The sequence below is a fragment of the Rhinolophus sinicus genome, linkage group LG12 (genome assembly GCF_036562045.2).
Source record: "Rhinolophus sinicus isolate RSC01 linkage group LG12, ASM3656204v1, whole genome shotgun sequence".
Classification (NCBI taxonomy): domain Eukaryota; kingdom Metazoa; phylum Chordata; class Mammalia; order Chiroptera; family Rhinolophidae; genus Rhinolophus; species Rhinolophus sinicus.
In genome coordinates this window covers 58,527,907-58,555,231 of record NC_133761.1, presented here as the reverse complement: position 1 = coordinate 58,555,231, position 27,325 = coordinate 58,527,907, and the positions used below count along the sequence as shown (strand labels likewise).

Genomic DNA, 27,325 nt, shown 5'->3' with positions numbered 1-27,325 from the left:
AATATGGTTATATCTGTTACATTTTAAACATAATAACACCAACATTTTTCCCAACAAAAGGTAATCTTGAATTTAGGGTTGCAGTTAAAAACCATAGCGCGAATGCATATTTCGTTGGCCTTCCAGAAGCTGTCCTCTGCCTAATCCCATTCTTAGCAAAAACAAACCCACAGTGTAACTAGAACAGCCTTAAGCGGCACCCAGTCAGGACAGCGCCAGGCCCTCTGCGCATGCGCTCCTTCAGGCGGCCCCCCCCCCCGCGGGCGTACGTGCGCTGTCACGCAGGGCGGCGGAGGGGCGGGGCCTGCAAAGCTCTGATCGGCGGCAGCAATGGCTGCTGCGTCAGGATCAGTTCGCCTGCAGCGGTGCATGGTGTCGCCGACTGGGAGGCACAGCGCCTCTCTGATTTTCCTGCACGGCTCAGGTGGATTCCAGTTTTACGTCCTTGTTTTCTGCAGCTTGGGACACATTCTCCCCTCGGGCCCCCCAGTGTTGCCCCAGTGGAGGAGGCCCGGGGCCCCAGTGGGGCCAGGTGATCTCGGAGAGGGTGGCTCTCTCCTCGGTAGCCCCGCGGCTGTGGACACACGGGCAGCGTGGTAAACGGTCCCCAGCCGTCCCCCACTTGCCTTCCTTTTGCTTCTATCTTGCGATCACTGGCCCACCGCCCTCACTTCCGGCCTGTGTGTCCCGCGGTCCGGCCAGCCCTCCACCCACGACATTCCCTCCCGTGCAACCCTTGCTACTCCCCATCCCCCTCCCCCGAGTTTAAACAGAGCAAGTTAGCAAGGTAAGTCCTCTACCAGAGACAAGTTATGCAGTACTTTTCAGGGTCAGCTATTGGTGATTGGAGTTTTCAGCCGCATTGGATCATTTGCTATTTCTTGCTGCAGTCTCCCATGCTAAAGTAGGCAATTGAGATTCGCAGCCAAATAATAATGATCGAGTAGCTCTTTACTATGAAGCACTGTGCCCGAGCTTTCCTGCCTTTCTCTCTTTCTTGCTTCCCCTTTCTTTACTCCCCTTTGGCCCTCTCCTGTCATTAAGCACCCAAAGTATATAGCACAAAGCCAAGTCTGATGTTCTCCTTCCACATCTGCCCTTGGTAGCCTGTGCTTAATTCTGGGTAGCGTTTCTTAATCTCATCCGTTATGACTTAATGCCTGTCTTCTCCCCTGGATCTTGAGCTCCTCACGAGTAAGGACCTTTGTTTTCATCTTTGCATCCCTAGTGCTTGGCCCTGGGTAAGTTCTTAAATGTTTATTCAAGAAATGAGGTGTAGCTAGTGTCCTAAAGTTAAAAAAACAATTCAGTTAGTTTGAGTCAGCAGTGGATGGGAGATCACAAGATGGTGCATGATTTACTGCCAAGGAATTGTGAGGAAAAAAACTGGGTAGGCTTATTAAGGCATTTGGAAGATGAAGAGCTTGTCAGATTTAGCAGAGAAAGTGGTCTTTGAGCTGAGATGTATACGTAGGCTTAAAGAAGATGGTGGGGATTGGAAAGGTACTGGGTGGAGACCTGGCCCTGGGCAGTTGTGGGAAGTATTGTCAACTTGAAAAGGAGTCTTGATAGGTTGACCAGCTTGCCTGAGGTCACTTGGCTATTACTGAAGTGGTGGTGGGTTTGGGACTTGAACCCAGATCTGATTCCAAAATCAGTGTTCTGGATGGATAAGGGTGAAAACATTCTGAACTAGGACGTGCCATTTTGGAAATAGGGAAGAAAAGTGCCCACAATGTTTAAAGGGAAAGACTTGGCTGAAAGACTTAGGTGAGGTGTCTAAGATAACGGCGAAAAGCGTTACAACTAGGTGACCCTTGCCAGTACTGTTCAGGGATCCAAGGGTGTTCGTTCATTTGTAAGCACCCAGAAATTCCCCAGTACCGTACTCCTTTTAAGAAGTAAGCTAATTATTTTACAGTACTTTTAGGAAATACTCCTAAACTTTTTTTTTTTTCCTGGACACTATTCTTAAATCCTTTTCAATTTCAAATTATGACATTTTTATAACCTGTAACTGTATATCTCTGAAACTGAGTTGTACATTGCATACAAGTTATATATACCCTTTGTTCTTTGAACAAAGAATTCTGCCAATTATGCAAGTATAATGCAATTTTTGTATATTTAGATCTCCATTTTAGGAAATAAAATTCTTATTAGGAGTATGATTTTACATTAGACTTTAATATGTGTTTGGCTTCTAGTTCATCCAAATATGGGCAAACCAATTTTAATAGTTTTACCATACTCTTGGAATAAGGTGCTGGCTTTTTAAAAGGGGGATTTTGTGACTGGAGGGATGGATGTTTTGTAGCATTCAGCTTTGCTTTTGAAGGTTGAAAGAGTGGTTAGAGGCAGATTTAGTGTTTTTTTTTAAATCTTAAAAACCTGAGATTCTTTTCTAGAATATGTATGGCAGCCATAGGAGAACAAGTGGAAATGTAAGTTACATATAGCCAACTTAATTTGAGCCTTTCCTATTACTAAAAGGCCAAAGAAGTACCTTTTTTTCAGGTTAAAAACAAATGATAGTCCAATTAGCTTTGTTCAGCTTCCCAGATTAGACTAATGTACTCTGTTATATGTTTCCTTAGGACGCTATAGTTCTCATTTCAGTAGTATTCGTATTTGTCATTATCTAATTTAATGTCTGTAAACCACACGAAGCTTAGAAGGTTCACACAGGCCCAAACTGTGCATATCTTTCTTCCCTTATAGTAAGTCTCTGCGAACTGAGTGAGTTGGCTCTTCAAGTTACCAGTAACCTCTGTGTTGCTGAATGTAATGGACATTTTTCAGTCTTCCTCTTATTTGAACTGTCAGCAGCATTCAGCTTTCTTGAAACACTCTCTGGGTTCTTTCTACCCATATTTGCTCCTTCTGGTTTATTTTGCAGACCCATCCTCCTCTTATCTGACCATTAATGTTAAGGTTCCTCAAAATTTGGTCCTAGGTCCTCTTCTAGTCTTACATGTTTTTCCTTGGGCTAAACCCCACATAAGCCCACAGATTGTATTTTTACCTATATACAGGCGACACAAAGGTGTGTCTCCATTTCAGGTCTCCATCGAGCACTAGACATCCAACTGGGTTGTAATCACTCATTCATTAATCCACTCATTCAAGAAATATCCATTCGTTGGCCACTACGAACAAGGCAGTGTTCCTGGCTCGGTATACGGTGACTAAAGCAAACAAAAGTCTTTGCTCTCGTGGAGTTTACGTCCTAGTGGAGCAAATGGTACATAGTAGTAGAAGATAGTGAGTCCTGGCAAACAAGGAAAGCAGGATAAGGAGGATGGGAGGTATGGGGGTTACCGTTTTAAATAAGGTGACCCAAGTGGCCTCGCTGTGAAGGCGAGGATTTAATGAGTGCAGGATGTGTGCATTGGGTGAGGCTGTTACAGAGCAGAGAAAAGCCAGGAAAGGGCCTGGGTGGGTCCCCTGACATCTTCACGGAACAGCAGTAAGTCTAGTTCCTGGAGTGAGAGGAGTCAGAGAGAATATCCAAGAGGGTCCTGGTATCCAGGTCGTATAGGGCAGGGGTTGGCATGCTTTTTCGGTAAAGGGTTAGACAATAACCATTTTAGGTTTTGTGGGTCACATAAAATATCTCCGAGTTTTCTTTTTCCCTTTCCCTTTTCTCCATTCTGTCTTTTACTTTTTTTTAATGACTTTAAAAAAGTCAAAGCCATTCTTAGCATATGACTCTAAAGACCTGGATTATGTCTCCAAGCTGGCTGTAGTTTGCTCAGCCCCAGGTGTAGGGCCCTGTGTGCCTTACAGAGAGATGCCCTACACTTAGCATGGATGGACCTTCTGCGTCATGAGTTCCCATCTCCGTGTCCATATAGTACTATTATTTACCCAGCTGTCCGGGCCGAAAACCTCGCCATCATCCTTAAAAGCTTTCACCATGGACCCCTCCTAACGAATCTATCGCTAATTTGTGTTAATCTTGTCCTGTGTACCTCTAGTACCTATTTCTGTCTGCTCTACTGCTGTTACCGTAGTCTACTATCTGTCACTTGACCTGGAGCCACCTAACTGACCTCCCCCACATCTTTTGTCCTTTGGTTCTGTCTCCACACAGCTTTCAGAGTGATGCTTAGAAGCATACCATCCTCCTGCCAGAAAAATATCTCAGTAACTTCTCCATGCTCTTAGGATTTGTCAGCTCCCCACACTTTCTCTCGCCTCATTTTTTTCTTACAACAGTTTTATTATAACAGTTTTCTTATTACAGTTTTACTATAGCATAAGGATACACATTAGAACCAGCCAAAAGAAGAGACACACAGGCAAAAGCCTGGAGGGTTCTAAACCTGAGTCTTCTGTCATCCTCAGCGATGCATTACCCTCCCCATACTGAGGTATGACAGGACTCAAAAGAATGTTGTCAAGCAGGGAATTTCACCTGAGCATCCTACCCAGGGTTTTTCCTTGGGTTTTGTTAAGTAGACGTGATTGATTTGGGGTTGAACTCAATCTCCAGCCTCCTCTACTCCCTGGAGGTGAGACTGATACCTGTCTCCTAATGACATGATCGCCCTTCCTGGTTGGCCACCTCCCATCCTGAGTCATCTTAGCAGAAACTGTGCAGTGGTTTGAGGGCGCTTCTATGAATAACAAAGACAATTCAGTCACTGAGGAAATTCTAAAGATTTACAGGTTCCCTCTTAGGAATTGGGGACAAAGACAGCCAAATTCTCTATTGCAGTTATTCTGAAAAGAGTGTCTCTAAGCTCATCTTGCATTCACTGTTCATCCTCCCATGTTTTGGTTCTCAGATGTCATACTGCTCCTTCCTGTAAAGGGTTTTAGTGTTTGCCGTGTGCTATCTGAGATGCTCTTTCCATCCGCGCTTCACTTTTCGCCGTCCTGTAGATTTCAGTTCAAACCATTCAGCTCCTAGTACCTATTGGATGCCCAGTTTGTGTCAGTCCTGCTCTAGGTTACATGAAGCAACATCTCACAGGATAAAACACAAAATGAGCCTTGCCTGGCAGAGCTTATCTTCTAGTGACGTTATCCCTGAAGTCTTTCCCTGGGTCAGTTCTGGATACAATAAGCCTGTGCAGCATCCTGTGTCTCATTTTGCAGTGGGCAGTTGTCTTTCCGTTTAGGTAGATGATTATTTGACTAAGATCTGATTCTCACCATAAAGATCTGATTCTTCCCCTCCCCCTGCCATCACTGCCTTTGGCAGTGAGCTCCTGCCTGAGACAATAGATATTCAGTAGCTATTTTTTGAATTGATGTCCTCATGAATTGTTGATTAAAAAATTAAAGTTGTTACCTTTAAATTTTTTTCTTCAGCACTACATGAACTGGACCTATATTTCCTTCCTATTTTTTTTTAATGGAAATACACATATGAATTCTTACATGAATTTTGGTTATTTTTCAGCCTTGGAATATATCATCTTTATTTTAGGTCATGTAAAATGTTATCAAAGTTAAATTCTAATTTCTTCAAGTTAAAAATGAAAGTATACTGAATACCCCTTTTGAAGGATTTTATTATTTTAACCAAGAAAATTGTTTTAGGCTGTTACAACCAGAAAAGTTTATAAGCACTTTAGGAATTTATTATTTCTAAGAATAAAGATAAGAAATGACAGTGTTTAAAGTCAGAAAAAATAGAATTTTTTTATTTAGAAAAATTGACTTACTTCATGAGTCCCTATTATTCCCTTTAAGCAAATGAGGAAACTTAAAACTCAAGCTTAAACAATTCTTTCAAAGTGATCAATGGTGAGGTAGGAGAAAAATAATCAAAATTATTCCTACCTATTGATGCCTGGTCAATTAATTCATATTGATAAATCAGTTTCTGTATCGTTATTTTTATGTATATATATTTTTTATTCCTTGTTCCATCCTCTGTGCCACATGAAGCTATTTTGTAAAAATGTTTTATCTTATTCTCGATTTTTTGATTCACCAGGTGATTCCGGAAAAGGATTGAGAAGGTGGATCAAGGAGGTTTTAAATCAAGATTTAGCATTCCAACACATAAAAGTTATTTACCCAACAGCTCCCGCCAGGTATGTGGTAGCTGATGTCACTGCTCAGTATAACTTTGTGGCCTAAAACATATATAAATAGGTGAACCTGCCAGGTGTTCTTTAAGTTTAATTCTGTATTTAAAATATTTTAAATTGGGGTACTTTATTTCCAGAATTGTGTGTGTGTGTGGCGATTACACTATTGGGCCAGGTTTTGCTAGGTGAGTAATTTATTCCCTCTTTGTAATAAAGCATTCCTTGGCCTGTAGGACTCGGCTTCCTCTGGCCTGCAGATCACTCCTCTTTCAAACTCTCTATCCCTCCCCCCCCCATTCATCCCAAAAAGAAACTATTAATTTCAACGAGCAAAATCTTTTTAATAATTTCTAACCCAGAGTTCATAATCTCTGGAATAGAGATCCGTGGCATTCGTTCTATACTTAAAAGGTTTGAGAATTAATGTGAAGCTGTTTGAATCGGTAAACAAGAATAGGAATACAGAATTGACTAATACGTATTTCAATCATACGACCTGGAATGGCACAGTGATGTGATTGGCGTGGCTTTGAAGTCAAACTAATTTCTAAAAATTATCCAATTAGCATCTGCATAGTCTCTTATTCTGAACACATGCTTTAAACTGGAGTATGCAAATCCTTTTTTGTGTAAGTGAAATAATGTGCTGAGCTGTGCAGCCCAATCTGATGTCTCATTATCTGTTCTTGGTTTATTTTTATTAGGTACACTGTGTGGTTATTGCAAATGCATTATTTACTTTTCTATTAACTTAGTGTTAAGGAGGAGTATTTATATATCCAAAATATTATCATTTCATCATGTAATCAATACAGACTTATTAAAGTGATCTTTTACATTCTTTTGTTCATTCCAAATCCTTGAAATCTGATGTGTATTTTACATGTACAGCACATGTCAATTTGGATCTAATTAATTAAGTTTCAGTTCCTCAGTTGCACTAGCTACGTTTTTAATTGCTCTATAGCTGTATGTGGGTGGCTAGGGACGGCATAGTGTTAGACCTTAAAAAGGAGTTCCCGTTATAGTACGTTGGGGGCCACTGTTCTAGATCAAATCATCATTTTTACTAAAGTTTCTCATGAGTTGTAGTTCTTGAGCTTGTAAGATTTTTTTTTTTTTTTTTTTTTTTAAATGAGATGACTTAAATTATTTCTTAAGCAGAGATAATTGTCACTCAGGGAACGTTTGGCCATGTTGAGAAACCTTTTTGGTGTCTGGGAGGAAAGACAACATAAAAGGCTACTGGCCTCTAGTGGATGGAGGCCAGAGATGCTTCTAAACATCCCACACATCACAGGACAGCCTCCACTACAAAAAGTTATCCAGGCCCAAATCTCAGTGGCTCCTTGGATGAGAAACCCTGCTTTAAATTACACCTCTATCCCACACATACTAGCTGATTAGTCTTGTTTCTCCTTTATGTTGCAGTGTGGTCAGCTGTTTATATTTTAGAAAAACATCTGAGGTAATTAAAGTATGAATGGTATTATTGTCTTTGAATCAATACAAAAAAGAAAAAAGAAAAAAAAGTCAAGATTTCACCTAAGAACAGGTCTTTTTGTACTAGGCTTCCTTTATTTTTAGACTTAATTTCTAGGTCAGAAACATTAAAAACAAAATTCCCTTTTCCTTCAAAAGCCTTTCTCAGCTCAGATTTACTCCTGTGAATACAGAGTTGTAAAATTTTGCTTCCCTATTTTCACTGGTTCTAAGATTCCTAAAATGAAGAAATAAAGATCTCACAATTGAGTGCAATTTGCAATTTCCTATTCTGGAACTCAAGAGCTTTTCAGCAATATTCAGAAAGAGTGTACATATATTATATATTTTTACTATAAAACATGTGTTTTTACTGTAAATAGGATCTATCTATGTTGTAGAATATTATTTTTCAGGCCTCTATCTTGATCAGTCCCCATAAAATAAAACAGTGAAATAAAACATATGTAATTAAGGATAATAATGCCAGTTAGTTTGCTACTAATATACAAATCAAGTAAATTTGCAAAATATGCTTATTGCTTTCAAATATAACTACGAGAACCCTCAGCTGACCTAGCAAAGTATATTGTGCTAAATATTCAGCAACTTTTACACTCTCTAACTCTGCTGTATTTCACTGGTCCTTTTCCATGTTGGATATCAAATGTCATTGATCAAAGACTACCAATGGCTGCAAATCTTTGACCTAATGATTTTCCAAATGTCAAAAGGGATCTCATGAACAGTATAACAAACAAGACTGACTTAATGTTTTGTCATATTAGAAAATGTATTTCAACATTACTGTGAAATCATTTTTCTGTTATTTTATGAGAGGTGCAGACATCACCAAGTTTTAATTCCAGATGTCTCAGAGTCTCAGAACAATTAGAAACTTAATTCAGTATATAATTTAAAATTACAAGATCTAAAATATTTTAATTTTCAAATATGAATCATATCTCTATTGTCTGAAGATTTTGTAGTGTTCATTCATCTTACATCTCATTGCTGATCAGAGAAAATTTCAGTACAATTTCAGTCTTTTGATATTGACTGACACTTAAATTATGGTCTTGCACATGGTCTGTCTTGGTGACTGTACTATGTGCATTTTTATATATAGAATTCTATAAAGGTCAATAGTTGAAGGTGGTTATAGTATTGCTCAAATTTTATATTTGCTTAGTCATTCTTTTTCGAAGTTGTTTTATTAAGTCCTGAAAAATGCGTATTAAAATCTCCAATTGTGATTATAGATTAGTCTGTTTCTTCCTTTAGTTCTATCAGTTTTCTCTGTGTGTGTTTTTAAGTGATACCGGTATCATTGGGTGCATGCCTGTGTGGGGTTATTGTCTTCCCCATTAATAGCGACTTCTATTTTATAAAATGTTCGTTTTTATCTCTAGTAATAGCTTCAAGTATACTTTGTTTAATAATAATATAATATATATCAGCTTTTCTATATTTACTGTTTATATAGCATCTTTTTCCATACTTTTGGTTACTTTTGATTGGTGTTACATCGAATGTCTTTTTCCATCTTTTTACTTTTAACCTATTTATATCATTATATTTAAAGTGGGTTTTTTATAAACAACATGTATTTTGACTTTGTTTTTTCTTTAACCAATCTGATAGTCTCTGTCTTTTAAGTAACCTGTATAGACCATTTGCATTTAATGTAACAATTAATATGTTTGAATTTAAGTCTAGTAATTTTTTTCTCTTTTCCCTTTCCAACTTCTTTTTGGATTATTTGAATTTTTGTAATACTCTGTTTTCATGTATCTTATATTTTTCCTGATAGCTTTAGGGATTACAAGATATGTAGCAAACTTTTTACCTATTAGAAGGTTACAACCATACAGGTTCCTTTATCCTCCCCTCTTTATGTTATAGTTGTCATATGTATGTCATCTACATACATTAAAAACTGTTAAATAAGGTTACAAGTTTTGCTTTCAACAGGCATACATATTTGAAAGAATTTAAGAGGAGTAAGTAGTCTATTATATGTACCCAGTTGTGGTCTGTTACAGCCTATCAGTATGTTTTGATTAAATTGTTAAGTTGCCACTTTTGGCTATAAGGGATTTCTTTTCCTCAACCCTATTTAATAGATGTTTTTAATCAACTCAGTTAGGGGCATATTAAATAAAAGTCAGCAATTAGCTTGCTGTGTTGATTTAAATGGAAAATGTTGCTTCATTTTTTTCATTATGTTAATTTGGACTCTATTTAAACCAAAGTGCTCAATAAAGATTTTTATTTCTATGACATACTTGAATTGTATTTGTAATTAGAGGTTTTCTTGGTTTGAGTTTACTATTAGAATTTCCATTTTAAAAATAATAACAATTTTTTAACAAGCCATTAATAATTTATATGATGAAACATAGTTTTTCTTGGTGTTTTGAAAAACTCTAAAAGTAGTAAAATTTGCATAGTGTCTCTACTTCTTAATTCACTATTTTTTTCACATTAAGTGCATGCTTATATTTTTCATTCAACATGTATTCCAAAACAGGGTCAGGCCCTTTTGTTTTCGGTGCAGTAAGCAATGAATTCATCTTGATTCTATCACTTAACATGTTGCGTACTGCGGGGTTTAAATCCCTCGTGAAGATTCTCATGATCCGTATGCAGCATGTTAAGATTTCTATCTGCAGCACGATATTCGGGATCTCTCTTCTGATACCAGTAGATCTGATACCGGTACACTTCACTGGTAAGGAGCCCTGCTAAAAACAGCTGTTTTGAAGACATAGTTTTACTTTTTTGTTAAGTATTTTAAATAGCACATTTAAATAGTTATTAGTACATAAAAACTTGTTTTCTTTGAAACATGCTTTTTTTCAAAAGCAACAAAAGAAAAATTTGACCTTTTCCTAGACATCACAATATGGATTTTACAAGAATTAAAGTCAAAAGCTATTCAGAGCAAATAAAACAATTTTAGATATTCTCTTGTTGCTGCCTGACACAGATTATCCAAGGGACACAAGTGATTGTTGACATTCATCGTTCAACAAATACTTGTTCTTGGCATGGGGGGTAGAATAGGTAAAGTCTCCACTCTCAGGGAACTCACACAGAAATGGAAAGAGAGAGAGAGAGAGAGAGAGAGAGAGAGAGATTCAATATATTAACTTCAAATAGTGATAAATTCTGTTAAGACATTAAGTAGGGTAACGGGATAGAGAGGGAACGTGTGCATTGTAGGGTTAAAGGGAGGTATACGTTAAATTGCAGGATCAAAGAAGGTTCCCCTGCAGACGTGATATTTGAGCTGAGACCTCAGTGATCAGTGAGAGCCCACTATGTATCACTGACAAAGAGCCTTCCAGGTAGAGGGAATAGCACATGCAAAGCTCTTGGATCAATAGTGAGACTGTCCTGTTTGAAGGAAACCAAGAGGGAAATGTGATGTGAACACTGAGGGGACCACTATGAAAGGGGGACAGAAAGGAAGACTGGGGCCAGATGATGTCATCTGAGTGACCTTTTGATTTTATGACTTTTAGGGAACAGAGATCAAAACAGAACGTGGTATCAGGCTGAATGTCAACTCTCTCTCTTTTTTTTTTAACCTTGCCCATTTTATTCCAGCTTAATATTTTACCAATGTGTAATGGTTTGATTGATTGATTGATTTAGGAGGCACATAGTTGTTCTTTGCCAAACATATTTATTTATTGTGGTAATGTCTGAGCTGTTTTATACCAGCTAATAAAGTGATTTATTTGAAGAAGAAGGTGAATGATTATAACATGTGTACCAGTTTGTCAGCTGCTTTAAAAAACCCTGTTACTATTATGCTTTATCTGTTATTTTAACAACTTAAGAGTTACGCATTCTCAATTATGTGTTCTTAACAAGAGTTCTAAATTATTCTTTGCCTCATTAAAATTTCCCAGTTATCTCCTTTGAACAGAATTTTAATTTTCTTAGAACAAAAAGCTACTATTAATATTAGTAAAACTTACATTGGAATTCTACCTCAATGGCACATCTATCGCTAATTAAGTAAGGCACTGTCGGAGACCAAAAGCTAAATGAATATAATTTTTTTCTATTAATGGCTGAGTTCCCAGAATGATTCATATCTTAGCCTATGATATCATCCTTATTTAAGTGCTTAGCCAGACAAATAAACACTTAGAGAAATAGCAGAATAAAATGAAAAGGGAAGTAGAAATAATTCAAGATAGTAAAAGTCATATTCTGCTTTAAAGGGGGCAGTATGTTCAGTTTTCATTCAGAAGATCACTGTGGTTTTGGTGACAAATTGAATAGAATTTCATTTTGCCTGACAGTGACATTAATACTAGGTGGAAAGCACCTGCTTTTATTTTCAGAGAACTTTAAGAAAGTTAATCCTGAGAAAGGCATCCTGGGAGGTGAGAGGCTTAAATGCTTTCTGTCTTCTCTCCCCTTCTGAGTTTAATTTATTTACCTCTCCTGAGCAAAGCAGCTTCTGAGGTCAGAAGGCCTGCAGAAACTAGGGCGACTAGGCTCCATGGGAGTCCTGGTGAAGAGCTGGTGCAGGGTTTTGTCTTGGCTGCACCCGTTGAGAGTCTAGCGAACAATGCAGGAGAAGCCTGAGCTGAGGATGCGAGTGGCAGGTCCTGGGAAGAGCTCAGTCTGCGGAAATCTCCCCGCTCACGTTTGTGTCACGAAAGGTACATTTCCAGACAATACCGCAATTTTGTACTACAGTCCCACAGGGATTCTGAAGGAGAATTATTTGAAACTATTTTAAAATTTACTGCGTATTTGATAAATTTCGTAGATAAATAAATAAGAATGGATGTCTGAGAATAGGCAGGACAAGTCTGAGAAGGAGACAGTGGGTGATGAGGGTAGGTAGAGGCGGAACTGCATGGCCCAACTGCAGAACATTCTCCAAAACCACTGTACTACGATCAGGGTGATCCTAACAGTAAGTTAAGTGGATCGGTAGAGCAACAACAACAAAAAATAGACCCTTTCTCAACTAGTGTTCTTCAGCTGAATCATAGAACACAAAAAAATGGTTTGAGTAACTATTTTCTTAATTTTCCCAAGGCGAGTATAGAATTGGTACCATTCTAGATGCAATGGAGAAAAGTCTACTCATCATATATAGAGAGGGTGCTAAAAAAAGGTTTACACATTTTAAGAAAGTAAAAAACTGTGTTAAAATTACGCTGATGGTAACCACTCTGAGCACCTCTTGTAATTGCAGAAGTCAAACGTGACTTGTATTCATCTTTTGTTGTCGGTATATATTGAGTATTACAATTTTAATACAGTTTTTTCCCTTCTTAAAATGTGTGTGTGTGTGTGTATATATATATATATATATATATGTATGTATCTATATGTTCAGTTTTCATTCAGAAGATGAAATATATATATATATATTTATATATATATATTTATATATATATATATATATATATATATTTTTTTTTTTTTGGCACCCTTTGTAATGTATGTATTAGGCATTAGGGCGTAATTCTCTCACAGAACCTAGGGTGAGAGAGACTAGATAACTCAGAACTATAAAATTAAATATATGGCAAAGCTGGAATTTTGCCTTTGTGAAAAAAAGGTAAGTTTAGTAGTTGTTTTTTTAATGGTAGTACAGACACAGTTGACTATTCATGTGAAAAAAGATTAATTTGAACCCATAGGTCACTTCACGTACAAAAAAATTCCAGCAAAACTCAAGACTTAAATGTAAAAATGAAAATAAGACTCTTAGAATAAATTTCGGATTCCACATATTAAAATATATGGATTGGAAAGAACTTTTTAAATGAATCAGGAGACACAGAAATTTAGGGTTTTTTTTTTAAGCCAGATTATATGAAATATGAAATGTATAGTCTTTTATCTGATTTTAAAAACCTTAAATACATAATATCAACATATAAAATTATATTTTAAAAAGTATATTTTAAAATACAAATGACAACTATTTAAGTGTCAATAATAAAATGCTTTTCTAAACTAATAAAAAAATCAAAACCACAACAGAAAAAAATAGCAAATGATATGAATAGGTCATTTCGTTTCTGGCATTCTAGGACAGGCAGCACTCATCTGTAGTGATAAAGTAACTCTGATTGCCTGGGAAGTGAACAGGAATTCTTGGTATGAAGGAATTTTCTGAGGTAAAGGGAATGTTGTATGTCGTTGTGGATATCATAGTTACATTGTCAAGTCTTTGAACTATATACTTAAAATGTGTAATTTTATATATGTCAATTCCTCAATAAAGTTGACTTTAAAATTATAGTTAATACTCTTCAATGGTAATACTTTAAAGGATATTAGCACCTATTGCTATTAGGGCTGTAGGCGAAAACGGTGTTCTCTTACTTTTCTTGTAGAAATGATGATTTTTATAGCCTTTAAGGAAGTGACTTTCAAACATCTATTAAGATAAAAATTATATCTTTCAATCCACCGGTTCTGGTTTTGGACTGTGCTTCATAGGATGAAAAGTTCCAGTACATAAAAATGTGTATACAAAAATATGTACATAAAAATATGTGCAAATGTTTAATGAGTCATTTTAGTGGCTAAAAACTGAGTACCAAGTAAATGCCCGTTAGTAGGGGAATGGCTGAGTGACCTTTGGAACATCTTTATCATAAGATTATATAGCCCTTTAAAAGGGTGGGCTAGACCTAAATCAGATGGAAGGATTTTCATGAGGGATTGTTAAAGGAGAAAAGGCACATACATAAATCAAATAGGCTCTTTGATTTTTGAAAAGCAATAGTGCTCTAAAAAATGTCCTGTAAAGATGTATGTTTTAATGTGTGTATAAGAACAACATTCAAGGGTATATTTTAGATCATAAAAATAGTTTACCTAGTGTGTGGGCCAAGATGTGGGGGGTGTAAGAGCGGAGAGGAGGAAAGGTACAAATAAATAAGATTTAGATGAAAAATATCAAAACAACACGCAAACATACACACACACATATATACAATTTCCCATATTTGCAAAATATCATGTATCTTCATAAACTAGGAACAAATTAAGTTTTTATGTACTGTCTAATAGGGATATTCAAAATATACATTCAAATTTTAGAAAGCATGTTGCAAAGTAATGTTTATCACATGGTTCTATTTTAGTAAATAAACAAAAGATTCTCCGTACGTGAGTTCTTGTTTCCAGATTTCTTTCAGTTTCTCTAAGAAACTTTCCAAAACAAACCTCTTGATTTCCTGGCTCCTAAAGTGGGTGCCCATTTATTTTGGTGTGCTGTGATCAACTTAGAAAAATTAGGGTGTAGTTCTCCTGTTCCCTTCAGTACCACTCATTGGTCCCAAAGATTGGGTGCTGCCCAAGGACAGATCTTCACAGATTGTGGGGTCCTTTTGATACAGTGGATAATGTTAATGGAATCATTAAAAGTATAGACGAGTTAATGCAATATGCATGGGGATGGTTTTAATATGAATTTTTTAACACCCAACTTGAAGGAAATGAAAATTATTCAAAACACTAATGTTTTAGAAATTAAAACATCCATTTTAATGTAATTCCCTTTATTTATCTGTTTGTTTGTTTGTTTGGTTGGTTGGTTTTCAACAGGCCATATACTCCTTTGAAAGGTGGAATCTCCAATGTATGGTTTGACAGATTTAAAATATCTAATGACTGCCCAGAACACCTTGAATCAATTGATGTGATGTGTCAAGTGCTGACAGATCTGATTGATGATGAAGTGAAAACTGGCATCAAGAAGAATCGGATATTAGTAGGTAAGACCTTTAAATGTTGGTAATTTTTTTTCACTTTTGTTTAATTCTATGCATTACACTTTACTTGGAATATTATTTAGAACCACTTGTCTATTTTTTGACCTGTTCATAGTTTCAAATAAACTTTGCATATTAAGGGATTCAAAGGTATTAGAATTACTAACAACAGCTCATGAAACTTTAATTCACTTTCTTTTTAATAATAACAATTTGAGAATCTCATGTTTAATTTTCTATTAAGAAATTTTTCATTTGTTTTAAAACAATTTATTTTAATTGGCTTAAGTTTTATAAATATGTTTAAACTATTATTGCTATGATGTTAAATATAACATCAAATTCATGAACAGTAAACACTTCAGAGGTAATATCACAGGATTAAGGAATTTTTTGTAAACTTTTGTTCATCATCTTTAGCAAACTCTGTTTCGAAGGGGATATAATGTGCCTTTATATAAGCTCTTTATTCTACTAAGTACTATTTTCTGTAATCATCAAATACATAAACTATAAAATCTCTATAATAGATACAAAATGAGATTGTTTAGAATGTGACTAATACAGAAGATATTGTAAATATAACTATTTATAATGAGTTTTATTTAACAATGAAATTATAAAGCAAAGTATTTCTCTCATGTTCAAAATATTAAGATGCACATTGAAATACTTTATTGACAGAATTAAGGTAAATTAATTAACTTCTTTGCATTTGTTGAAGTTCTGAACTATTCACTGAGTTGAGAGGCGACCTGTTATGATGAAGGCTCGTCTGCCTTGCCTTCAGCCTCCACGTTTGTTAGTGAAAAGCAGTGTGCCCTCCAGCCCAGTGGCATCACTTTCCTGTTTCCTCCTCAGTGTTTAACTCTGTTTCTATGTACGATATCTAACAACTATATTTAACCCTAATAGAGATAAATCCAGGACATTCTGAGGGAGTCTGGGAAGAGCCTGGGAAAGGGCACCCAACTCAGCCTAGGGGATGGATTATGTGACATAATGGCAAGATTGAATTCAAAATGTGTGAATGCATGACTGAGTCCATCATTCAGCCATCTGCCAAATATTTTCTGCGTTCTTCCAGTGTGATAGGCAATGTATTAGATGCTCCAACGGGCACATGGCTCAATCATAGGATCGGTCTCATAATTGCTTACAACTTGGAAAAGCCCATGAGGTGCTTTCCAGTGATAACTGTATCAGTGCCAGCAAGCCAGTGCTGAGTGCCCTAAAGCAGTAGAACGGACCGCTTTTCAGAGAGCATGCTGATGTGTATCTCTTACTATTTCCCAGGCCCACAATTCCTGCCACAGAGCCGATGCGTAGGACATTTATAATGAATGGCATGACCTGATCAGTGAATTGATGATTTAAGTAACTAAGTACCACAGGAATTTAGACGAAGACAAGATCATATGTATTTGAGGCTATTAGAGAAGAGTTTAATAGGAAGGTAGCAGGGGCATTTGAGATTCCGCGATGCATAGATAAATAAAGCTTTAACGATTGTAGTATAGAGGTTAGGCATAGAGAATGATATGAACAGTACATAGAAGTGGAAAAAGTAGTGCTTGTTTTTGTCTATCTGGACATTATATGTAGTTTCAGCAGCAGGTCGGTGGTCTGAACAGAAAATGCCTCGTTGACTCAATACTGGACTAAGAGGCTGGAGGGCGCAATGGGTAGCGACAAAGAAATGGGTTCCAGTCTAAAGTCTACCAGTGCCTCGCTGGTTCACCACTCAATTATCACACGGAATTTCTGCTACCTTATCTGTAAAGTGGGAATAATAATACATTGTTTTTACTGGCGGATGATGTCTGTAAAATACTTGGTTCATTCTAGGCTCTCAATAAATTCTGTCTGTTTTCCCTTTTATCCTTCATTCTATAGGTAATTAGTGAGGGATGATTAGAGAAAGTCTTTGAGTCGTATAGTTAATTAGAACTGTGCTTTAGGAAAATTATTCTGGCAGAAGGGGTAAGTGAAGAGATGTGAAGTTGGATGTGGAAAAACCAGTTACTGAATTTGTCATTATAAGGTAATAAGATCCTGAAGTAATGTGATGAATGGGAAAAGAAAAGATTAGGGTAAGAAATTGCTTTCACATAAAACTGCAAAATCTTTATACATAAAAAGTGGAAAATATTCTAATTAGTACTCTCAGTTTACACGTTAAAGAATTTATCACACTGAGTTGTAACTGCCATCTACTTGTCTCTCCTTCTATCCCCTCATCACCCTTCCCCACAGCTATCAGTTACTTCATCTCATTTATCTTTGAAAAGAAACTATGGATTGTTGTAAAGTCAGAGAGCTAATCAGAATTTTGAATCTAGGTTAACTTCATTTCAAAGCCCATGGTTCTTCCATTTAACTGAACAGTTTTAAGACTCTTAATAAATGTTGTCAAATTGCTTTCACAGAAAAATTATGCCCGCTGATATCTGCCTCCTGTATTAGAATGTCCGTATAGGTGGACATCCTCAGTGAATAATACATATTGACATGAAAAATCTTTGCAAAAATTAAGCAAAACGTTGTATTTAATCTGCACTTAATTTGTTAGTTTCCTTCCAATTGTGTTTGTTGTATTTTGACACAAGAAAGCATTTTTCAGTTGTCTATTAATCTTGTCTGATTTTTTTCAAACAATTTCTCAGTTTAAGAAAGGCTTTCTTTAGAACGTGGATAAATATTCAAACAGATTTTTCTACTGGTTTTCTATAATGCTATTTATTTACTTATTTACATATTTATTTATTTGTTTGTTTTACATTTAGTTCTATGCTTCACCTGGAATTTCTTTTCTTTTTTTTCTACCATATCATGAAAGGTTTTAATTGTCTTTTAAAATACCAAGACAATCTTGTTAAAGGATATTCTTATTTGTAAAGCTGTCGGTAAAATGGTCAGTATTTTATCAAAGCTATTTAATAATAACAAAATTTTAATTTTAGAAGTTTTATAAACTATTATTATAAAATCATGAAATTTGAAATTTATTACAAAATCACTAAAATGTATGTAAGAATTTGTGAGCTAATCTAACTTCTAGAAAGCCTCTTCCCTAACTTGAAAAAAGACCACAAAAGTGCAGATTCAAGGTTGTTTGTCCTTGTTACCTGTATTATTAGTGAACTAGTCCATGAACATAAATCTTCAATAACGGTTCTGTAGTTAAAACATGCGCCTCAAAATCCACATGCTTTTGATCTCTTACACTGTGACAAAATATTATATTACCTCCTTTTTTCTATGCTGGATTCTTCACAGAGGTTAGCTTTTAATGTATAAAGAAAATCGCATTCTAGTTCTGTAGGGATTTTTTTGTTGTAGTTATTTGTCTTTGTGATCTAACTGAATCATTTATTTCAAAAGGCGTCATAAGAAGTAGTATTAGACTATTACATATTAGAATATTTGTACATGCATTCCCTGAGTTATGAATCAAATTGCAAATGCACTAATGTAACTGGTGGCAGTGTAGCAGTTAAGAATTTGCTCTGGACTCAGACTACAGGTTTCTAATCCTGGATGCTCCACTTTGTAGGTAGAGAGTCTCCTTAACCTCTGTGCTTGAATGATAATAATGGGATCCATCTTTAGAGTTGTGATAATTGAATTAGTTTGTTGTTAAAGGATATTCTTATTTGTAAAGCTGTCGGTAAAATGTGCCTGGCACGTAATCTTGAACATGTTTTCTTGTTGTTATTAAATACTCCTTAGTCCACCCACCGCATGGTCACCCCAGATACCAAAAAGGGCTGACTGGACCAATACTGCTACTCAGACTCATTGGTAGCTCATCATTTCTTCACCCCCAGCTGTTTTATTTTTTCTCAGGGGGGTACATGCTGTGTTTTCCTCTTCTTTTTCATTGCTCACAAATGATCTAAACAGAAGTTCCTGCTTAATATTTTTCTACTGATTTTTATGCTTTTGTACAATGTCTATTACAGTACGTTTTAAGTTAAGTAAGATTTAAATGCTATTCATAACATTTTAATGAAGGAGGGATTCATTGGGACATCAAAGGGAAATGCATTTGCGATCCTACACAATGTTTACTAAACACACATACACCATAGTGAGGTTAGGTTATTTAAAAAAATAATAATAATTATAAGAGGAAAAACTAGAAACTTGTAAGACTGAAAAAATGGAGATAATAAGTAAATAAATTGTTATGCTTATTGATTTTGTTTCTATGTTGACTATGTGACAACATTTTTTATTTAATATTATGTAATCTGTGCTCCTGGAACCCTTGTGTCTGACATTAAGATCACAGCCAGTGTGAAGACCAGGGGAATGGCAAGATGACAAATGCAGTAGGTCCAGGAAAATGATGAAAGACTAACACACACACCATTCCAAGACTGTGGGAACACAAGGATGACGACACATAAGGGACATTGAGGTTGACTGCAGATGTTAGCTGTGGAAACACAGCCTTCACTTCCTAGTTTTCATCAAGAAAATGTATTGCTTACTTAATGGAAAACATAAATTTTGGTTAGCTAGGAAGAACTGGGCCAAAGGTTCACTCTACCTGTCCCAGGGTCAGGTGAACAGGACATGTTCAGTGACCGTGTGTTCCTTGGACACATCTGTGACTCCTCACTCTCTGCATTCAGATATCAGATGTAAGAAGTTTGTTTAGTTTTATATGTTCATACCACACATGATTCTACAGAGGGGTATGATAAAAAAGGGAAACACTGGCAATAAATTAGTGACTTTTAAATTACTGTCTGAATGTTGGCAATATAATTGTTCATAAAACCTGGGTTCAAATCCTCTATCCTGAGAACATTATTAATAATATTCCATTATCCCACCATCTTCTGGTTTCATTCATATGTTGAGAGTGTCCAGTGTGCAGAATGAAAGCATACTTCATGGTACAGCCTGCCTCTGTTTATGTCTGTCTTGAAACCCTGCATTTCCTTCTGGTATTTTCTGTACAATGTGAGAAATCAAAGTGGAAAATGTATATCATTTCTCTTGTGTGAACTGTTGTGCTCAAGAGGTATATACAATGTAGTCATACGACTGAAATGGTTGACATTTACATTACTCTTGACAGGTTTTAAATCACCAGTATACATCATAATGTTTTATATTTAGTGTTTAAATTATACAAGTTGTTTTCATATATAGCCTCTCTCTTGAGCTTTGTAATAGGTAAAATAGGAAATTATTATTCTCATTTCAGTTATGATGAAAATAAAATTCAAAGAGGTTACTGGCTGTTGTTGTAAAGTAGAGTTGGGACTAGAACCCAGATCCACTGACTTAGTCAAGGACTTTGTACAGGATGAGATTCCTTTCTTGGCCACTAGGTGGTGATAATTTGTTGTTAAGAGAAAATTGATATAATTTAGGTTTAACTTTGATCTGGGATGTATAGAACCTGACACATGATCTGACTGGATTATAAGAATTTTGATAATATGAGCATACTATCAGAATTTTGAAGCAGGGATAGTCAGGTGCTTCTGGAATTACACTTGTGATTTACATGGATGTTCTAAATACCCATCACGAGAAAAATGGTTATGGGAATCGAATATTATGTAACGACCAAATACTGTATATACACGTAAAGGCATCTAGTAAGTATGTGTTCAGTGAATAAAAAATTAATTATGGAGTTTTTTTATTCTGTTGAGAGTCTCTCAAATCAGAAAGACTTGCTTTTATTACATGAAATAAAAAGTAAGGTATTATACGTTTAGAGTGTTTAACTGTTAAAATGAATTTTTAAAAAACATGTCAAAATTATGTCTGAGCATTGAGATTTTGGATGACTCATTTTATTTCTGTCTGTATGGTGGAAACACTTTGCACAGTGGATTTAACTAAATATATTAATTTTATAAGATTTAAAATAAAAACGATAGTTGGAATTACCCAGATGAAACCTAGCACCCGAATTGCCAGGCTTTCTTGCCCTGATCTTATACAGGTTTCTTCTGAAGCTCTTTCTTGGAGCTAAAACTTAAGAATGATAGCATTCTTTCTTTTAACTTATACCGTGTTTCCCCGAAAAGAAGACCTAGCCAGACCATCAGCTCTAATGCGTCTTTTGGAGCAAAAATTAATGTAAGATCCACTCTTATATTATGTTAGATAGGTCTTATATTATAGTAAAATCAGACCGGGTCTTATATTAATTTTTGCTCCAAAAGCCACATTAGAGCTGATGGTCTGGCTAGGTCTTATTTTCGGGGAAACAGAATATGTCATAATTAAACAAATGATGTTTCTTCAACAACAGTTGTCAGAACTTTAAAGGTGTGGGACTGCTGTTCGAACAGCTTTCCATAGAAGATGATAAATATTTTGTTTATCCTATAAATTTTGTATGAGAGAAAAATATACGAATAAATGTACCCAAATATTTTGACACTATCACAATTCAGTCTGTAGGATAATTATAATGTATAAATCAAATGGAAGAATTGTTGAAATTTGGAACAAGGGGGGATTTTTTAATTATATTTTTAAAATCCTATTCAATTGATGGTAAACATGAATTGTAAGTATTTTTTCCTCTGGAGTTTTTTTCAGATAGATTAGCTTATTTTTCCCAGTATAGTTTTTTAATACATTGTTTCTGTTTTATTTTATTTAAAGAGTTCGTAAAAGCTAGGTTTATTATTTTTTTAACATATTTTATTCAGCTTGTTAATCTTAAATGTATGTTGAAATGTTAACCCCTGACATTTTAATATTTTGCCAGCAACTATAAATATACATTATAATCATTACCTACAATGAGTTTACTATTTGGTATTTACTTATTGAACAGTATATTTTATATTGCATTTTAGATGTTTCGATGGAAAGTGAATTCAAATAACTAGTCCTTTGTATTACATTTTCTTCTGTTAGAAAAAAATACACAAAGTCCCTTTTCATAGTAGTGTCCGATGCTAAAGGTGATTTTATTGTCAAAGATGGCGGATGAGAAATTGCAGATTACCTCACAATATTATAAATGGGTAAGGGACTTTCATTAAAATTGTAAATAATAAGATTTCAATGAGTACATTTTTCTTCCTTATAAATTACGAGACTTGAACATGAGGTGAAATGTTTGCAGGATTCATTTAGGTTTGTTCATAATGACATTTCATATGTGGGAAAATGTTTTCTTAGTTTGTTGTTGTTAGGCTGGTGCCATCAAGAGGCCTGTGAAACCACATAAAGTGATTACATTACCCTGGTCAATAAAAAATGAAATGATGGAGCAGGGAATTTAATGTGCAAAATGTTCTCAATAGGTATGCTTTTAAAATCACTTTTTAAATGTTCTTGCTTACTAATCTATTTTTTGTGATGTGATTTATAAAAAAAACTTTCACTTGAAAAGATTACATTTAATGATCTTAGACTCAACATTATCTTTTTATGAAAAATTAATTTTCTTTTTACTCCATTTACGAATTTTAAATGATGTTTTCAATCTGTGATGCAGCTTAGATTAACTAGAACTTCATTGTCCAATATGATTTAGCTATATACTACTCTAGCCATATGCTACTATTTCAATTTAAACTATGTTAATCGTTTTTAAGTTTTTAAAATGATTTAATATTAGTTTTAATATTAGTTACAAGCAAATAAAATTAAACATTTAGTTCCTCACTCACACTAGTCACATTCAGTATGTTCATTGGGTACGTTTGGGAAAAATATAATTCAAGCTGTTGAATTTCTCCAAAAAATAAAAACTTTGTTCCTAGAGCGTATGGATTTCCCTTAAATCATGATCATATTTTCACTTTTTTTTCTTACCCATTATATTTAATTTTGAATTGTCTGCCTGTAGCTTTTGATATTTTTCTAAGGCTGTGATCCTCATAGATTCGATTCATGGGTACGAGAGCTTTTAAAAATGAGACATGGGCTTTGAGATTGTGTCAGTGGGGCTGGGGCTGAGTCTAGCAATCGAACTTTAAGGGGCCAGATTCAGGAATCATTGGCCTGGGACACACCAACCATCCACCATACATTTTCTGAGCTTTATATCAAGATAGATCACCAAAAAGTGACATGTCCTGATGACGTAAAATTTTCTCCTTGCAGAAATATCCTGATGGAACTGCAACTGACATTGTTCCTTTATCCAATAAGGATGACGCACCAGGCACTGTGTGCCAGGCTCTGTTCTGAGCATAAGGAGGGCACATTACTGAGTAAAACAGGCAACAATCCCGGCTCACATGAACTTTAGAGTCTAGTGAATGTTACATCTTTATGTCCTGGACTTCTGTTGTAGAGGAGTCAGTAGTGGAAGTGGCTATGTGTAAAATGTCTGATTTTGAATGTTAGGTTTACACAGGATCAACTCGATAAATTCCACCTGGGAATTCAATGCTATGAAAGTTCCTAGTACGAATTGTTCTGGTTCCTTCTGTTAGAGAATATTGCCTTGCTACAGGAAAGCAGTTCAGTGTCCAGTCACACCCCTAATCATGGTGCTCCCCGTATTATGGTCTGTGGCTCTCCTTCTCTTTTGTCTCTTCTTGATCTGCCATTCTTTCCCCGGCCTCATCTCTCCTCCCTTCACATTTCCCCTCATTTTAGACATGTAGTTTTATTGTTAACAGTCTGTTCGATTATAAGCAACCTTGAAATCATTTGTTAAGTAAATGGTGAAGAGGGGAGATTGGAAGAGATGAAGGCAGTAGAAGTAAGCATTTGCCCAGTGAACTTTAAGGGAGACTAAAATCGTATTCTGAGAGATATGGCGTCTTATTCCTGAACTAAAAGTAGACTTCTGTAGACTTGACAATAACTGTAAATTTTAAAGTCCTTGCTGTTTTAACCTTTACAAGTGATTCATAAGCATTTATATAATAGGTTTTAAAACTGGATGAAAACCCTAGAAATCTTCTTGTTCAGATACCTAATTTTACTGGAAATGAAATAATCTGCCTACACTAAGCTCTTCATATTTTAATGGGACATGTCAAAGATTTATTAATGCATGAATAAATAGATAATTTAGCCCGTGGCTTTTAACCTTTTTGGGAATCTGATGCCAATTTTACATACAATTTTAAGATATTTATGCTCCCTCCTCTCCTGCCAAACTTATTCATGAGCTTCTAACTAGATGTATGCGTATCTGGGTGTGGGGTGGGGTTATTTGGAAAGAGTCCTTCGTTCTCATCCATGGTGAGAACTGCTGCTGATGAGACTCTATTATTTCCTTTTGATACCGTGTTTCCCCGAAAATAAGACCTAGCCGGACAATCCGCTCTAATGTGTCTTCTGGAGCAAAAATTAGTATAAGACCCGGTATTATATTATTATAGTATAAGACCGGGTCTTATATAATATATATAATATAGTATAATAAGTATAGAATAGTATAATATAATACCAGGTCTTATATTAATTTTTGCTCCAAAAGATGCATTATTGCTGATTGTCTGACTAGGTTTTATTTTCAGGAAACAAGGTATGTTGAAAACCACAGAAGGAATATTTACTATGCACTGTAATTATTTACATATTATGCCATTTTTTAACATCTGAACTTCCCAAGGCTGATAATCTTTACTCACACATTAATGTACTGGGTCCAAAATACTATTATGAGCCTGCCCCGGATCAAGTAGTTCTGTTTTAATAAATATCGGCAGATAGTAGAGAGGACATTAAACTGTTACAAGCAACCTGGATTACAAAAGTCCTAGCTTTACAGCTGGAATTAGGGGTACAGCCTTAAGCAGGTCACCTAATGTCCTGTGGCTTCAGTTCCTTTCATTTATAAAAGGAGATTGTAGTAAAGTCAAATGTATGGTCTCTAAGGCCTCGGCTTTACATTCTGTTAATTGAAATAAAGCAGGGGGCTAAAATTAAGAGATCTGAATTCTACACCTAAGTATATTTTTATGTTTCTGCAAGTGTGTGGCTATGTGATTTACTGTCTACATTTCTCACAAAACATGCATTAGTTGTCTATGAACTTGCACTCAACCTGGGAATACCTTACCCCATCGAAGCGGGGCCACCCTCTCTGCTGTGTCACATCAGGCACCTGTCTCCGTATTCTGTGATGCCTCTGTTTCCCCCTCGAACACAGGGTCCATGTATTTTGGTAAATGTGCTGCCCAAGGGCGCATGGGGTCCACAGATTTTAACCTGCAGTGACTAGCACTATGTTTGGCACATAGAAGACAGTACGATTTGTCAAATGAATTAATTGTTTTTTTAAAACTTGCTTAAAAGTTCATCTGTGTATATATGTTTTAATTATACCACCATAAGTCAGATTTCAAAATAATATCCAAACAAGTTTTAACTAGCTCACCAAATTTTTGATTATCTTTTCCTAATTCAGAGACCACTAAGCATCTATTAAACAGCCGGCATTAGAAATACAGGTCCTCATGGAGCTTATAATTTGGCAAATAAGAGAAAAGATACATGTTACTAACTCTAGTTGCAGTGTGAAGACTCACACATATAAACAAAATATAAGAAAACATTAGAAATTTAAATAATACATTATGACTCATACTTTGAATTATAAGTATTTTTACTCGATGAACACGATTTCTTTGTTCAGTTCTAGCTCTTTTTATTACAAATGTCTTTACCAGCGATGATGTAGATGGGACAGTGTTACTTACTCTTGTTCTGCGAGATCTAAAGTAGACTAAATAACTTCGTAGCACTTTATCTCTTTAAAGGTCTCCAAGTATTTTAAAAATATGTATGGAAGACTGGCATAGCTATATCTTGTTTTAAGTTACTGTTGCATGTATTCTGCTTTTTCTGAGAAGTGCTTTTTTACTTTTAGGAGGATTTTCAATGGGAGGGTGCATGGCTATGCACTTAGCATATAGAAATCATCAAGATGTGGCAGGAGTTTTCGCTCTTTCTAGTTTTCTAAATAAAACATCTGCTGTTTACCAGGTAAGCACCAGATTTAAAATAATAATAATAAGAATAATATAATAAGAATGAAATATTCACACATTGAAACTAAAACAAAATTGATCAGTAACAGCAATTGATGCACAGAGCATTTCTGGGAATTCATGGGCAAATGAGTTATGTGATTAATTACAGATGGTTATTCATGTTCCAGAAATGCCCTGTACAAAGAATATTGCTAAGCAAGGTGTCAAAAGGAAAAGGATAAAACAATACATGTGTGGTATATCTGTATCCTTTATGTATATTAAACCTATAGATAATTATAGCTAGTTTTGCAGCACTAGCCCTATTTATGAATATGATACATTACAGTGTTGCAGCTGTATTACCAAAAGCAGAAACAGCAGATGTAGAAATGAGACCTAGAATGTAATTTTTCTCTGGACTGTGCCTTAGCTCTGTGTTCCTCCCTCCTTCCCCTCTATGTGAAGAGGTTTGTCTTCCCAAGTCACAGTTTCTTCAGGAGATGCTTTGATCATTTTTGAAACCGTCCTCTATGGAGTAAATGCAGGTACAATTCAGTTAAAGTGGTACCAGCAACCACTGAGGGGGTGCTGGCCCCCTCAGACAGCACCACCATTGCCTCTTTTTTCCCCCTAAATATTGATGCTTTGGTAAAATTGGAACTTTCCTGATTTGTCTGATTTCCAAGAATGATGTTCTTAAATGAATTTCTTAAACGTTTCCATTTTTATATCCTCTTCTCTAGGCTCTTCAGAAAAGTGATGGTGTACGCCCTGAATTATTTCAGTGCCATGGTACTGCAGATGAGTTAGTTCTTCATTCTTGGGGTGAAGAGACAAACTCCATGTTAAAATCTCTAGGAGTGAGCACAAAGTTTCACAGTTTGCCAGGTGTTTACCATGAACTAAACAAAGGTGAACTAGAAAAACTGAAGTCATGGATTCTTACGAAACTGCCGGGAGAAACAGAAAGGCACATTGAGTGAATCAAGATTGATGTGTTAATATACATGTAATGTCTTTGTGAAAAATAAAGTTTACTGCCAAATGATAACTTGATCAGTGATAATTAAAATATTAAGAAATA

The 27,325-nt window shown here is 35.6% G+C and overlaps 1 protein-coding gene across 1 annotated transcript; it reads left to right on the top strand.

The window, feature by feature from the left end:
- Positions 1 to 269: 269 nt before the first annotated feature.
- On the top strand, positions 270 to 27,325 carry LYPLAL1 (lysophospholipase like 1). Its single transcript, XM_019742526.2, has 5 exons — positions 270 to 424; positions 5,954 to 6,053; positions 15,138 to 15,307; positions 26,136 to 26,251; positions 26,985 to 27,325. Exons 1-5 carry the CDS (start codon positions 331 to 333, stop codon positions 27,222 to 27,224), a joined length of 720 nt encoding a protein of 239 aa, XP_019598085.1. The 5' UTR covers positions 270 to 330; the 3' UTR covers positions 27,225 to 27,325.